The sequence below is a fragment of the Erythrolamprus reginae genome, chromosome 1, assembly GCF_031021105.1.
Source record: "Erythrolamprus reginae isolate rEryReg1 chromosome 1, rEryReg1.hap1, whole genome shotgun sequence".
Lineage (NCBI taxonomy): Eukaryota > Metazoa > Chordata > Lepidosauria > Squamata > Dipsadidae > Erythrolamprus > Erythrolamprus reginae.
In genome coordinates this window covers 231,953,237-231,968,875 of record NC_091950.1, presented here as the reverse complement: position 1 = coordinate 231,968,875, position 15,639 = coordinate 231,953,237, and the positions used below count along the sequence as shown (strand labels likewise).

Sequence of the window (15,639 nt, the reverse complement as noted above, 5' to 3'; positions counted from 1 at the left end):
AAGATGGCCACAACCCTGTTGGCCTTTTATAAGAAGACCTGGTTTTGTGTCCAGGCCTAAGGCCCCAAGTATGTTAAGAGTCCTGTTTCCTGGCTGTATTGACATCTATGATTATATTTTTTTTTCTTGGCTGCCATACATATTTAATTTTATAGCTGTTTTTAATTGTTTTATGATTGGCTGCTGCCCAGACTCAATTCTTTCAAATGGGCGGCTATAGAAATTGAACAAATAAATAATTATGCAAAGAAAACTGCATTGTTTGGAGAGCTATGCATTAAAAAAAATACAAATCCTTAAACTAATTTTGAGTACAGTGAACTGAATTTAAGTCACACAGATGAAAAATTGAGGAAAAATTGAATTCATCCAATTTATGTTAGTAAAAAAATTGTGACAAGCTAATATTGGCATAGAGTTGCTTCATCCACTCTGGTTGTTCACATGCAGGGGCAGGTGGCAGGCAGGACGGGGTGGAATGCAGTTCCATCAGTGGAAATTTATTTATTTATTTATTGGATATGTATGCCACCCCTCTCCGAGAACTCGGGGCGGCTCACAACATAAATGAAGCTGTGTGCCCAGCTCCAGCTGACCATCCTACCCTCCCATCCTCCTACTCCTCCCTGGAAAGTGGCAGGGAGACCAGCACTGGCAGGAGTTGCAGGGGGCCCATTTCCTCCCCCATCATTTCTCAACAGCTGATTGGCACCCATTTGCCTAGCTACTCAGCCTGAGGCAGAGGGTGACCCAGGAAGTAGAGCGTGGGAAACGTGAAGCAAATTGTCACCCCAGAGAGCGACACTGGTGAGGTTGTAAGTTGAAGACTTAACAGTTCACTTGAACGAAGATGATCATTCAAGCCACTCCCACCTGGTCACAAAGCCAGAAAGCTACTCCTACCCAGTCACATGACCATCAAGCCACACCCAGAAAATAAGCCACACCCACAGTGTGGCAGTAAAAATTTTGGCTCCCCATTACTGTTCACATGGTATACCTCTAGTGTGCATTGGCTTCTGCAAAAAATGAATTTAAATTCTCAAGAAAGAAAGTACATGCCTGATACCTGGGTGATGGGTTGAACAAAGCCATGTAGCTCAAGGTTGACTTCAGAAGTGAGGATTTATTTTTGATCAAGCCACAGGCACAACTTAAGCAAACCATCCAGCATTCCAGTCCCAATCAATAGTGGGTTCTAAAACCCTTTATTATTGGTTTGTGCATGCATGACACTTCTGCACATGCACAGAAGCCTCCTGGGTGGTTTGGCAGAGCCCCCGTTGCTGGCACTACCAGTTCTAAGAACCAGTCCAAACCAGGAGCAACCCACTACTGGTCCCATTGGCCTGTGGCATAATGTAGAGATCCATCAAATAAGTAATACATGATGGATCCAAAGGAAATGAAACAGTGACAAAATACACAAACTCACAAAGTGCTTGTTAAGTGCTGAAAAGTAATTGAAATTAATAGGAAAATCCCATAGAAATATGCTAACACCTGGGGAGGAGGGCATTGCTTCTAATTCTCTAGTTGGAGGGTACTAAATGAGTATTACAAATCATATTTTCTCTGGGAGGTGATTGGGGGAGGTTCACTGTCCTCTTTGGGCAACTTGTACACTGCCCAGAGTCCGTAAGGAGTTGGGCGGCTTAGAAATCCAACAAATAAATAAATAAATAAACTTTCATTAGATCCTTCTCTTAGCTTTTAGCTAGAAGCTTCCATTCCATCCAAGGGGCGTACATAAGTGCACTGGTGTGCCTTACGTCCCCTGTCCAATTGTCTTTCCTTTATCTCATATATCATACATGTTTTCTTCCTCTCATATATTTTCTCTTCTATTTTACATGTTATCTTTATATATATATTACTCAATGTCTATCCTCTTCAATATGTATTGTGTATTGGACAAAGAATAAATAAAATAAATAAACTCTGGAACTGGAAGAACTAGAATGGCAGCAATAATTCAGCTGTGAGGTTAACTCCATTTCTTTCTATGCAGATAAAACCTCCTAATGTGAAGAACTGCTGCTGATTTTCCTCCATGCTGTTTATGAATTTTTAAAAAAAGGATAAGGGAGTAATATCTTCTCATGGGCAATGATATTCTTGAATGATTTGTCTCAGGCAAAAAACAAGAGTCTTTTTAACTAACCAAGTTTTTCATATTGTTAAAACATGTTATAACACATTAAAACATTTTAAAACATGTTAGTTATAAAACATGTTGCTTGTATAATTCACTGATAATTTGTCTGGTCATAGGAGAAGCTTTGCATTTGGCCAGGGATTTTGGCTATACGTGTGAAACTGAATTCCCAGCCAAGGCAGTCGGAGAACATCTTGCCAGGCAACACATGGAACAGAAGGAACAAATAGCAAGGAAGAAAATGATCCTAGCAACAAAGTAAGTTGTTTAAATGCTACCTTGCTCACACGTGAGTCTGGAACTTAACTACTGCAATGAAACATAGAAATCAAGTATTCTTTATGTACGGAAATCTTATCGTATTGTGTTAATTAAGCAGTTATCAAACAGTTTAAGAAATACTACAGATAAACTGTGCACAGGTGTTCTGGATTTAAGAAGATATTCTTGGAAGAAAAACTTTCATACATACTTTCTGTAGTACTGTAATATAATAATCAAATCTCTTTAATCGTCTATTTGAATCTAGTCTGATTCACAAGTAAATTCTACTGATAATTCTCAGTAGATTCTAGACAGTATCAAATTGTTCAGTGAGAACTCACTCAAATAAATATTCCCAGGTCTGCTTCATATTATTTTTTTCTTTCAAATTTGTACTAACACATGGGACATTGTAAGGTGTATTTGCTCTCTTAATTCATCATTTTTATACACAGTGGACAAAATATCCAGGTTGTACTGAATGAAGTCATGCTGTTGGCATATAAACAAAAGACTCAGGTAGTTCCACTGACTGCAACATGATTTTAAAGTGGTTTCTCCACAACTCCATGGTTTAGGATTATAATCTGACCCACAAACCATTCAAAGCATATGACATAAACCAGATTTAAGTGCTCTTATGGGACTGTATAAGGTTTAATTTATAAGAATCCAGTCCAATGTGTTTATCAGACTGCCTACATTATATTGCCCTAGTTCTAAGCATGTGCTTATAGCCAAGAACAGCCATGTCCACTAAGACATGCCTTTGTATTTCTCTGTGGCCACCACTTGAAACCTGGTAACAAGAAGGAGGTTACTGCAAAGAATACATACAGTATCAAAGGGTTTCGTGAAAATAGCAAGCTTTTGGTTTCCTTTAAAAGGAGAACCTCTTTCCTACTTGATGTGTAACCCTTCTTCAAAGAATCCCCTTTGGCTATATCAGAATGGCATGATCCAAAAATATATATATATTACCCAACTGACTTAAAGTGGCAGAAAACAAGCCTCCCCTTTTATTAGGCCATACGCAGACATTACGATCGGAAGTTCTCAAATGTACTAACATACCAAAGGTAAGCTGGCCTTATTATAAAGGGCTCTGTAGCTTCCCAAGGGAACCATAAAAAAACAATTGCTTCTGACCAAACAGAATCTTAAAACATTTACTAAGACAAAAGCAAGCCAACTGGTGCATCTGCATATGTAGCAGTGAGTGGCCCTTTTTGGCCAAGAGATACATACCTGTAGCTTTGCTTAATCTGCTACCTCTGAAGGAAGGCTCACTCTAGTGGTTTTCATTACAGCTTTTCAGGCTGTACACTTCAAATAATACAGCTACTATGCATTCTACTTTCATTTTAAAGGAATACCAGACCTATTTAATTTGAATTTTTAAATATATTTAAATATATATAGAGGTAGTAATGAAAAAGACTAAGAAAGCCAGGCATCTATGAATGCCATCCAAATGTGTCCTGGAGAACAGGGCTAATAATCTTCGTGGAATCTGACGGAATAATATTCCCATTTGATGGTGTGGGTGTGCCTTGTGATAGATAATCTTTTCCGGTGCAACCTACCCAGTAATTTACAATGTATGGTTGATGTTTCTCATGAAAAGAGTTCCACTTGGCTTTTACATAGCAGGTTCAGAAGCTGGGAGCGGGGATTGGAGAGGAGGGGAGTGAATACATACCGAAAAGTGAATGGAGCCAGGATAATGAATGAGCAATGCCATGACAAAATTACCATATTTTCGGAGTATAAATTGTACCCTTTTCTTCCCTAAAAGAGGCTGAAAATTTGGGTGCTTCTTATACTCTGAATGTAGCTTTTTTTTTTAAGCTTTTTTTCAGCCCTAAGTAGGTGCTAACGATTTTCCCAGCTCTTACCTTGCAGGCTCTTTCATTGTTACTCTCTGAAAAGAATGTTTTTCCAGTCCTAAGTCTTTGCAGGCTTTTTTTCATTGCTCTACTCTCCAAATATGTTTCTTTCCAGCCCTAACCAAGTGTTAACAATTTTCCCAGCTCTTACAGCTTGCATGCTCTTTCATTGATACTCTCTCTGAATAAGTTTTTTTAAGCCCTAAGGATGCTAGCCAGATGAATATCTGCTAGGCAGATTTTTCCTCCTAATTTCCTCTCTAAAAACTAATCCCCATCTTATATTGCAGTGCGTCTTACCCTCAAAAAATACGGTACCTTTTTCTTTAATTTTATATATGGTAATTCCTTCCCACCTCTTCCATAATGTCTGCCTTCTGGCACATTAAAAAAAATGGCAAAACCCAGTGGTTAGTTCTGAAAGGATTCAGAGGATCTGCCAATATTTTTAAGGATGTATGCTTGTTGTTCTTGATAATCTTAACATTTAGGTCATCCAGTGTTTTTTTTTTTATTGATCACTGACAAAGAAAGAAAGTCAGCTATTCTGCTGCATAAATAGCATTTTTTGCCTCTGGTGCAATCCATTCTTCTAATAGAAATTTACATAAAGTTGTATCAGTTATATATTACATTGGTATAATTGTGGTGAAGGAAGCATGGATGGTATGAAACTTAAAGTATTGATTCAATGAATATGGTAAATAACTTTAATTTTTATTCTAGGCAAATATGTAAAGAATTCCAGGATCTCCTAAGCCAAGACAGGTCACCTTTGGGTTCCTCAAGACCTACTCCAATATTAGATCTGGATATTCAGAGACATTTAACACATTTCAGGTATGACCTCCAAAATTTATTGAATGGAATAACTTCATTTAAAAAACAGTTCTGAAGTGTTAAGAGTACTTCCTCTGTGCAGAAGTATTCAATATGCTGTATATATGAAAATCTTGTCCAAAACTAATGTTTTCTTGTGCATGTCTTCTTCCAAAACAAAGATGAGGAAATGTCAAAATACTCCAGAGACTAGCGATCCAGGGGAAAGCTAATATTGTTCAGAACCTCTCCAACATCTTATAGCAAATCTTTTGGTTTACAATGGTTGGGACTATGAATGCTTTTCAAGCTCCTCTGGTGATCTGTCATTGCTGCTGGAAGATACTCTTCTGGTTTAATAACAAGGTTGAGTTTATATGTCAAGTCATTCTATTATTTCTCTTAAATCAGTATCATCAGTCTTCTTGATGATAGGTTTTTTTTCTCCAAAGAAATTGATTCTTTGTTTATCTCAGCTGATTGATCAATATGTATTTTTATATAATTTGCATGGATTTTTGATGAAAATTTGTCTAGTTGAGTACACAGGATTTTGTTTGTCAGAGAACACAAAGACCACATCAGCTCACATAGGATAGGATTCCATAGAGAAGCTTTCCTCAAGTTGGTACACTCAAAGTTGAAGCACCCCAAAATGCATGGGATTATGGCACATCTGAAGACCACACAACTGAGGAAAGCTGTAGTAACAGAATAGATTGCTCAAATTATTCATTTAATCCCAGACTGCACTTTTGCTATAAATAAGAGGCCAGGTGCCCTCTAGTGATCCTTGAAAGAACACATCCCAAGGAAGCATGAAGGAAAGGAATACTAACTTACACTTTCGCTCCTGCCTCTAACTGTATTTTATTTCAAATATAGTTCCACTTTTGTCTAAGTAGAACAATGTGAGGAAAATTGCTTAGATTTCCCCAGTAGCCAGGTTGGAACAAATGCATATGAAACATTACCTTATATCTACAATACAATGGGCTTGATTTTTCTAACAATTATTTTATAAATTCTAGAAGTCATACAATTTTTAATTTAGTCCACATAGAATATGGTCTCCCTATCCTATTATAGCATGTAAGGTGTCCCCCCCCCCAATTATTATGTTCTATGTTATCTTCAAAACAATATAAGCACTCTCCTTAGAATACCCATATTTTTCTTGATTTAATTGAATTTCATCTGTTTACTCTATTAACAACCAATAGAATTTTTGGCTAAGATCAAGTGTAGATAAAAATAATTATGAGCTCCAGTTGCCAAATATCCCTAGTAATTCCTCATCCTCCTAATATGATATTTGTAATGATGGCACTATTAAAATGCATAATGTTTATAACATTTATGAGTCATATGTCAACATCCATGTAACCTCCAGAACTGCATTTTGGGGTTAAAGTAGCTCTCTTTGTGTCTTCAGGGCTGGTTTTGTCTAATGGTTGAGGCATTAGAGTTTTAGTCCTACCTTCAGCACAAAGTTTGCTGGGTGACCTTGGGCCAGTTGCTCTCTCAGCCTTGAAGGGAGACACTGGTAAATTTCTTCCAAAAATGCTGCTGGGAAACTTCATAGCCTAGCCCATGTGGTTGCAAAAGTCATGGCTGACCCAAAAGCACTAGATAAATAAATTTAAATAATTTTGTATGACTTCTGCCAAAGAGAATGTCAATGGGAAAGGATTCCCATTAGAAGCCACATGAACGGGCTACTGTTTACTGTGACTTTACTGCCCACATCGGAGTAAAGGCCGTAAAAAATGATGCCCATCCTTTGTTCTCTAAACACTTAGGCTTTCACAGTAACTAATTTTGTTTTTTGGAAAGGTCTATGTTGCCTTCTATAAACATGAGATTATCTAACCTAAAACCCAAAGTAGAGCCCAACTGGATCAGGTTATTGGCCATTCTGCATCACACCATGGCCCATTAAATATTTTCAAGGAGCTGATAAGCATCGATAAAGGGATGATAGTCCTTCTCTGCTTTGGTTTCCTAGCAGCTAATATTTAATGTATGTTCTCTGTAATTCATCCATTATATTTTCTACACCACCACCCCTTTTGAAGGCATCCTAATTAGCAGCCATTACCAGAGATTTGCATCAGTTTCCATATTTCTAAAGTGCATTGTTTACATGCTGACTTCCTTTTTTCAATATTGAAATTGTCTGCCTTTAATTTCAGTGGAAAACCATAGATTTTGCAGGATTAAAGCTTAATTCCATCTATATTGCATTATTTTTCTTACCTTTAGCCCTGGGTAATTTGTGCACAATTTCATGTACTTGTATCACCTCTCTTTTTGCCCATAATTTGTCTAAGCTACAAAGTATAAGCACGGCAGGGGTGAGCTGCTAGCTGGAATGCTTAATTGGGCTTGCCTCCGCGGCTCTGGAGGTACTGTGAGTTCGAGTGGAAATATGCTTCTGCACCCATGTAGGTTGCAAAATCACACATGGAGATGCAGATGCCCCTGTGTCCTTTCAAGGTTTTTTGCTTTTGCGCATGCACAGAAAACAGGCAAATGTGCAAAAAACCTCACCGGAACATGAGTGCACTTGTGCCTCCGTGTGCGATTTTGCTACTTGCATGGGCACAGAAGCATAATTCCACTCAAACTCACGGTACCTCCAGAGCCACGGTGATGAGCCCAATTAGGTGTTCCTGCTAGCAGCCCACCCCTGAAGCATGGGGACGAGCCGTTCTAGCTGCCTCATCATTTAGGTTGCCCTTTTTGTGTATGTATGCTGTATCCATCCACAGATACAGTAAGTTTTATGTTGGTTTAATTGTAATTAATCATAAGGACTAATCTGAGGACTATTATGTGATGAGTGAAACAATGATGGCCATGCATAAGCATGGCTAGTTAAAAGGGCATTTGTAATTTTTTAAAAATAATCTGAAGGTGTGGATTACTTTAAAGAATGGAGTGGCTTACTGCAGGTCACCATTTGATCTACTCCATGGAATGTTGGTAGCTTCTCTGAAGCTGAGGCCCGAGATGAAACACTACAATTATCCTTTAAGATATTCTATGGTATGCAGGTAGACTCTGTTGAAATAACATGGTCCATACCTGGGGCCAGATGTTTTTCACATGAGCAAGGGGTAGCAAAAAAAAAATTGTGACTCTCTTTGAGTATCATCCACCAGCCACAGTATGTTGTAAATATTTGATAGCAACTTCTGCTGCTAACGATTTCCAGACTTGGCCATTGTTGGAAACTGGAGATAAACAGATGGCATCCTCCTCTTCTTCTCCCCCTTCTCAGTGGAAAATGAAAGCATTTCCTTTGCAGAAAAGACTAAATTGTGTCAGCCTTGAGGGTGGGGATGGAAGGGTCGGGTAGGATGTGAGGTACCTTGTGGATACTGTCAAAGCAGAGTCCAAGTCTTGAGGGCAGTTTGGCTGCTTTGACATATAATGAAAGAATATCATTAAAGCATAATGACTAGAAAAGACTAGCAATTGAGCTAGTCTCTTTCTCTTTTAAGATTCTTGGCAAATGTGAACAAATCGAGTTTAGGATGCTCAGGACTTTCTATATAATTAATCTCAGTTTTATCCAAGAGAAATAGCAGACTTCTAACCTATGCTGAGAACTTGCTAGGCTCATTGAACCTTTTCAGTATAACCAAATAATTGAAATACTTTTTAAAAAATAATATTTAATAGCAGTGTGAGGATGAGAGGCCTTCTCTGCCCAGGAGAACTAAATCAGGTGAAGATCAGTTTGTTATTTCTATAAAAGGAATGATATTGGCTCAGTATGAATTCTGGACACACTGGATGATACAGTATATCAGCCAATGTGGCCCATGAATACATTCAATTTAAAAAAATTCTGGCAGCAATTTCTAAAACAATTCTGAATGGAGAAAGCCTAGGGCTCCTAGGTTTTGGTTACCCAAATCTGGATCATCATTAAGAGATGTGGAAAACACAAATTCTTACTAAGTGCCCCAGACGCCTGATGGACCCAGAGGGCTTTCAGACGGCGCTTGGGGTTATTCCAGAGGCACTCGTCCACAGTTCGGCGGAGTCTCTTGCGGAAGCCTGGAACAGGGCTGCTGCGGAGGCTCTTGACCGGATTGCGCCTTTGCGACCTCTCCGTGGCGCTAGACCCCGTAGAGCCCCATGGTTCAACGAGGAGCTCCAGGAGATGAAACGCCAAAAGAGACGTCTAGAGAAGCGATGGAGGAAGACTAGGTCTGAATCCGATCGAACACTTGTAAGAGCTTTTATTAAGACTTACAAAGTGGCGCTGAAGGCGGCAAGATGCGCGTACCATGCCGCCTTGATTGCATCAGCGGAATCCCGCCCGGCTGCTCTGTTTAGGGTGACCCGCTCCCTTCTTAACCAGGGGGGAGTTGGGGAGCCCTTGCAGAGTAGTGCCGAGGATTTTAACACGTTTTTCGCTGATAAAGTCGCTCAGATCCGGGCCGACCTTGACTCCAATTGTAAAACAGAGTCGACTGACAATGAGTCAGTCGAGGTGACTGGGGCACGTACTTGTCCACCTGTCTGGGAAGAATTTGATCTGGTGACACCTGATGAAGTGGACAAGACCATTGGAGCTGTGAGTTCCGCCACCTGTCTACTGGATCCGTGTCCCTCCTGGTTGGTCTCGGCCAGCAGGGAGGTGACATGGAGCTGGGCCCAGGAGATTACCAATGTTTCCTTGGGGAGGGGAGTTTTTCCAACACTCTATAAAGAAGCGCTTGTGCGCCCCCTCCTCAAGAAGCCTTCCCTGGACCCAGCCGTACTTAACAACTATCGTCCAGTCTCCAACCTTCCCTTTATGGGGAAGGTTGTCGAGAAGGTGGTGGCACTCCAGCTCCAGCAGTCCTTGGAAGAAGCCGATTATCTAGGTCCCCAGCAGTCGGGTTTCAGGCCCGGTTACAGCACGGAAACCGCTTTGGTCGCATTGATGGATGATCTCTGGCGGGCCCGGGACAGGGGTTTATCCTCTGTCCTGGTGCTCCTCGATCTCTCAGCGGCTTTCGATACCATCGACCATGGTATCCTTCTGCACCGGTTGGAGGGGTTGGGGGTGGGAGGCACTGTGCTTCAGTGGTTCTCCTCCTACCTCTCTGGCCGGTTGCAGTCGGTGTTAGTGGGTGGTCAGAGGTCGGCTCCGAGGTCTCTCCCTTGTGGAGTACCTCAGGGGTCGGTCCTCTCCCCCTTGCTATTTAACATCTACATGAAACCGCTGGGTGAGATCATCCAAGGACATGGGGTGAGGTATCATCAATATGCCGATGATACCCAGCTTTACATCTCCACCCCATGCCCAGTCAACGAAGTGGTGGAAGTGATGTGCCGGTGCCTGGAGGCTGTTGGGGCCTGGATGGGTGTCAACAGACTCAAGCTCAACCCGGATAAGACGGAGTGGCTGTGGGTTTTGCCTCCCAAGGACAATTCCATCTGTCCGTCCATTACCCTGGGGGGGAATTACTGACCCCCTCAGAGAGGGTCCGCAACTTGGGCGTCCTCCTCGATCCACAGCTCACATTAGAAAACCATCTCTCAGCTGTGGCGAGGGGGGCGTTTGCCCAGGTTCGCCTGGTGCACCAGTTGCGGCCCTATCTGGACCGGGACTCATTGCTCACAGTCACTCATGCCCTCATCACCTCGAGGTTCGACTACTGTAATGCTCTCTACAAGGGGCTACCTTTGAAAAGTGTTCGGAAACTTCAGATCGTGCAGAATGCAGCTGCGAGAGCAGTCATGGGCTTACCCAGGTATGCCCATGTTTCACCATCACTCCGCAGTCTGCACTGGCTGACGATCAGTTTCCGGTCACAATTTAAAGTGTTGGTTATGACCTTTAAAGCCCTTCATGGCATCGGACCAGAATATCTCCGAGACCGCCTTCTGCCGCACGAATCCCAGCGACCGATTAGGTCCCACAGAGTGGGCCTCCTCCGGGTCCCGTCAACTAAACAATGTCGGTTGGCGGGCCCCAGGGGGAGAGCCTTCTCTGTGGTGGCACTGACTCTCTGGAACCAACTCCCCCCGGAGATCAGAACTGCCCCTATTCTTCCTGCCTTCCGTAAACTCCTCAAAACCCACCTTTGCTGTCAGGCATGGGGAAACTAAACATCTCCCCCTGGGCACGTTTAATTTATACATGGTATGCTTGTGTGTGTGTCTGTTAGTATATGGGTTTTTTTAAATCTTTAAATATTTTAATTAATTGGATTATTTATGATTTGTTTTTCACTTGTTGTGAGCCGCCCCGAGTCTTCGGAGAGGGGCGGCATACAAATACAAATAATAAATAAATAAATAAACAAATAAATAAATAAATAAATGGTCACCTGGCAGTTTACAGCTCTGATCTAATAGTTTTAAGAATTCCAGTCTAAGAAGTTTTTTCTACATCCATCCACAAAAGACTAGTTGCAATTCAAAGTCATATACTGTTGAAAACCATAGGCTTTTTGTTGGCTTGACAGCTGATTTCCTAGAAAATAGTCCACAAATCTTTAAGAGAATAATCGTTGGAAACTAGACAAATGTTCCCTGTATTCTCCTTGCAACATTTAAACAGAATACAATTTATCATTTAACATATTTCTATTCCACCACAATTGAATAGACTCTTGGGAAACTGCAACATTTGAGGTACCTTCAATCCATTCGTTGTAGGTGACAATGCAGACATCAAGGCTGGGATGAAGCCAATAGGATTGCATGCTCTTTTTCAGGGAGAATAAATAGGCAGAATAAATAAAAAATGTGCAACACCACTCTGGGCCTTATGGTTGATGCTATGGAAATTTTACCCGGAGGCTGTAACAGTTCTGTATAGGACAAAATTGACTGAAATTGGATCCAAGTAAAATGGAATTATTGTTTGTTCATCAAGATTCTCAATCAGTTCCTTCCAGAAGGTGTTCAGCTAGCACTGAAAGATTACCATGTTTTGTTGTATAAGATGCACCTTTTTTCCTCCCTAAAATAGGCTGATAATTAGGGTGCATCTTATACTCTGAATGAAGCTTCCCCCCCCCCTAACTAGCTGATAATGATCTTCCCAGCTCTTAACTTGCAGGCTCTTTCATTGTTTCTCTCTTTGAAGAATGTTTTCCAAGCTCTAAGTCTTTGCAGGGTTTTTTTCATTACTCTAACTTGCTCTGAGTAAGTTTCTTTCTAGCCCTAACCAGGTGCTAACAATATTCCCAGCTCTTACCCGCTTGCAAGCTCTTTTTATTATTATTATTATTTATTATTATTTATTATTTACTTGATTTGTATGATGCCCCTCTCTGAAGACGCGGGGCGGCTCACAACAATAAAGCATAGTACAAATCCAATTATTAAAACAGTTTAAAACCCTTAATGAAAAAACAATCAAACATCCCAAACATACCATGCATAAAACGGACCAGCCCAGGGGAATCAATTTCCCCATGCCTGATGGCAGAGGTGGGTTTTAAAGAGTTTGTGAAAGGCAAGGAAGGTGGGGGCAGTCCTGATCTCTGGGAGAGTTGGTTTCAGAGGGTCGGGGCCACCACAGAGAAGGCTCTTCCCCTGGGCCCCGCCAGATGACATTGTTTCATTGACGGGACCCAGAGAAGGCCAACTCTGTGGGACCTAATTGGTCACTGGGATTCGTGCTGCAGAAGGCAATCCTGGAGATATTCTGGTCCGATGCCATTTATTGTTAATCTCTGCCAAGAATGTATTCCAAACCCTGTCTTTGATTTTTTTTCATTCCCTATTTGCTCCAAATGTTTCTTTCCAGCCCTAACCAGGTGCTATGTTCCCAGCTTTTACCGGCTTGCAAGCTCCTTCATTGTTACTCTCTGCTAAGAATGTATTCCAAAGCCTGGGCTGGGGGGGAAAAGCTTCAAAAAAGCTACATTCAGAGTATAAGATACAAAAAAATTTCTGCCTCTTTTATGGGGTGGGGAAAAGGTTTGTCTTATAGTTTGAAAAATATGATATGATATATATATATGAAATATGCCCAACATAGACATATAGTAAACCCTTCAATGTTTCTCTCTTTTTTGCTTGCTTTACAGTTTGATTACTCATGGCTTTGGGACTCCTGCGATTTGTGCTGCCCTAAGCACTTTCCAAACTGTTCTAAGTGAAATGCTGAACTACTTGGAAAAACACACGGCACACAAAAATGGGGGAGCAGCAGAATCCGGCCAAGGACACAGCAACTCAGAGAAAGTCCCACTGAGGAAAACGTCAGAGGCAGCAGTGAAAGAGGGCAAAACAGAAAAGACAGACTAGCAACATCAGACAGAATATATTTCCAGAGAACTTTGCTGCTGTTATATTTTTTAGAAAAACATATATCTACCTAACTAACTATATCTATATATGCCTGTACATCTCATTGAAGGTGAACTCTGCTCCCATGGACCAAACGGAAGTGGGGGGGGGAGAGAGAGAGAGAGGAAAGTTGTAAAAAGTCTACCAACCTGAACAATTCTACGGACATCAAACCTGTGATGAGACTATCCATTTTTAAGTGTTGCCCTTGAAACTGCTGTGTGTGTATGTATGTGTGTGTGTGTGTATGTGTGTGTGTGTATGTGTGTGTGCACGTGCACACACTTTAATTCAATCATTCCAAACATTACATCAATGCACATTTTCTTGGCATTTCCAGACTCAAGAATGCCATTCAGGATCACGAAAATACACAATCATGGGATACGCTTGTACTAGTGGGGGAAATTGAACTGCACCACCCATCTGATGGATGACACATGAAAGAACACCTCTTTTCCTTTCTGACAACATATGAAAGACCCCTGACTGAAAAATGGAAAACCTCAGAGCTCTTAGGAGTACAACCAGGACTGATGATTTGAGGCTTGGGAATGTATAAATGATCCTCATCAGAGCAATGTCGAAATCCACCAAGGTTGAGTCCTTCTCATTCAAGGATCAGCCTCGGGATGGCATCACAGATTAGGGCTTTATCACCTTTTAAATCTATCTCTGCTTAGTAGAAGTCAAGTGATACATTCAACGAGTCTCTTTCTTGTTTGTGTTTCCAGTTATTAGCCCATTTTCATCTCAGCAAGAAATGATATACAGTCACGTATTCTGCAGTTTCAAAAGAAGGGAGTGGAGAGGACTATTGTGTCATTTTGATATTTTTTTTGGGGGGGGGGTGTTGCTTTCTTTTTCATAACAATTCTGAATCAACCTCAGATGTTCTCCAGGTGGTAGTAGAGAACAGGCCCAGGTTATTCTTCCTTGTTCTAGTTCTCCAGGGCAAGGGTAGGAAAAGTTGGCTCTTGTACGACTTGTATACTTCAATTCCCAGAATTCATGAAGCAATCATGCTAGCTCAGGAAGTCTGGGAGTTGAAGTCCACAATAGAAGAGCCAACTTTGCCTACCCCAGCTCTAGGACATATCTCCAGGAATGCCTGAAAAAAATAACAGTATATGTTGAGTTGCTGTAAGTAGGTAGGCTCCGGGCATCCTTGAATAGGCAAGATTATCCTAGCACAGTCTGCATAAAAGGTGCCCATTGCTGCAGATGTTGTCTTGCAATAGGCAGACTAAGAATGTACTAAAAATAAACTAAAGTGACCATCAGAGCTGATGTGGCCTAGAGGTGGCGCTCTTGCCTCACAATCAGGAGGTTTTGAGTTGGATCCTAGATGGAGGTAGATGTAGGGTCTCCTGCTTGGGCAGGGAGTTGGACTAGATGACCTGCAAGGTCCCTTCCAACTCTGTTAATCTGTTATTCCTTAGAAGACATACTCAGGTAAAGGTTCCTGGCTCTCGTACCGCCATGGTGATATGAGTGATATGCTTACAGAAGCTGTGAAAAGTTCTTTTTAATCCAGGAGGGAAGTGAAAAGTAAAATCTGCCCATTCAAGTCATTTATTAAATTTATATGGTAATAATATAGAACTTGGTTGCCATTGCAATTTTTCAAGGTTTTTTAAATATTATATTTATCAGGAAATTAATGCCCAGCTTCCTGTTTGTGGCTGCTTATAACTATCTAATTTAGTCTAATTTAAAGGCCTGGGGTTTCCTACCTAAATACTAACCTAACTTATTCCCATTTTGAGATCAGCCAAGTTTGGCTAGATTTACTTGTCAGGACTCAGTCACAAATTGGCAGTATAGGTAATCCTCATTTAGCAGGCATAATTGGGATCAACAACTCAATAATTAAGCAAAGCAGTTACAATGTGAAACTGCTACTGTGCTTAAAATCTTACTTTAGTTTTCCTTTGCTTTATAGATCTGTGAAGGTCTCGAATACAAGGATTGGTTGTAAAGTTACTTTTTCATCACTGTCATAACTATGAATGGTTGCTGAGCAAGGCAGCAATTAAACAAGGACTACTTGCATCTAGTATCCTAGCATAGTTCATTCAAAGCCTTTGATCTGCCTAAGCATATTATTGCCCTTTTATATAAAGCAATTATGGGACCAATATGCTGTCACATAGTGAGCATATCATTTCAAAAGGAGACATTTGTCCTCCCTCT

The 15,639-nt window shown here is 41.0% G+C and overlaps 1 protein-coding gene across 1 annotated transcript in view; it reads left to right on the top strand.

Annotated features, from left to right (window-relative positions):
* TFAP2D (transcription factor AP-2 delta) overlaps positions 1-13,401 on the top strand; it is a 48,450-nt gene extending 35,049 nt beyond the window's left edge. The window contains exons 6-8 of the mRNA XM_070738017.1: positions 2,275-2,416; positions 5,038-5,151; positions 13,182-13,401. Coding sequence (XP_070594118.1) covers positions 2,275-2,416; positions 5,038-5,151; positions 13,182-13,401 — 476 coding nt within the window. The remainder of the gene's footprint in view (positions 1-2,274; positions 2,417-5,037; positions 5,152-13,181) is intronic.
* The last annotated feature ends 2,238 nt before the right edge of the window (positions 13,402-15,639 follow it).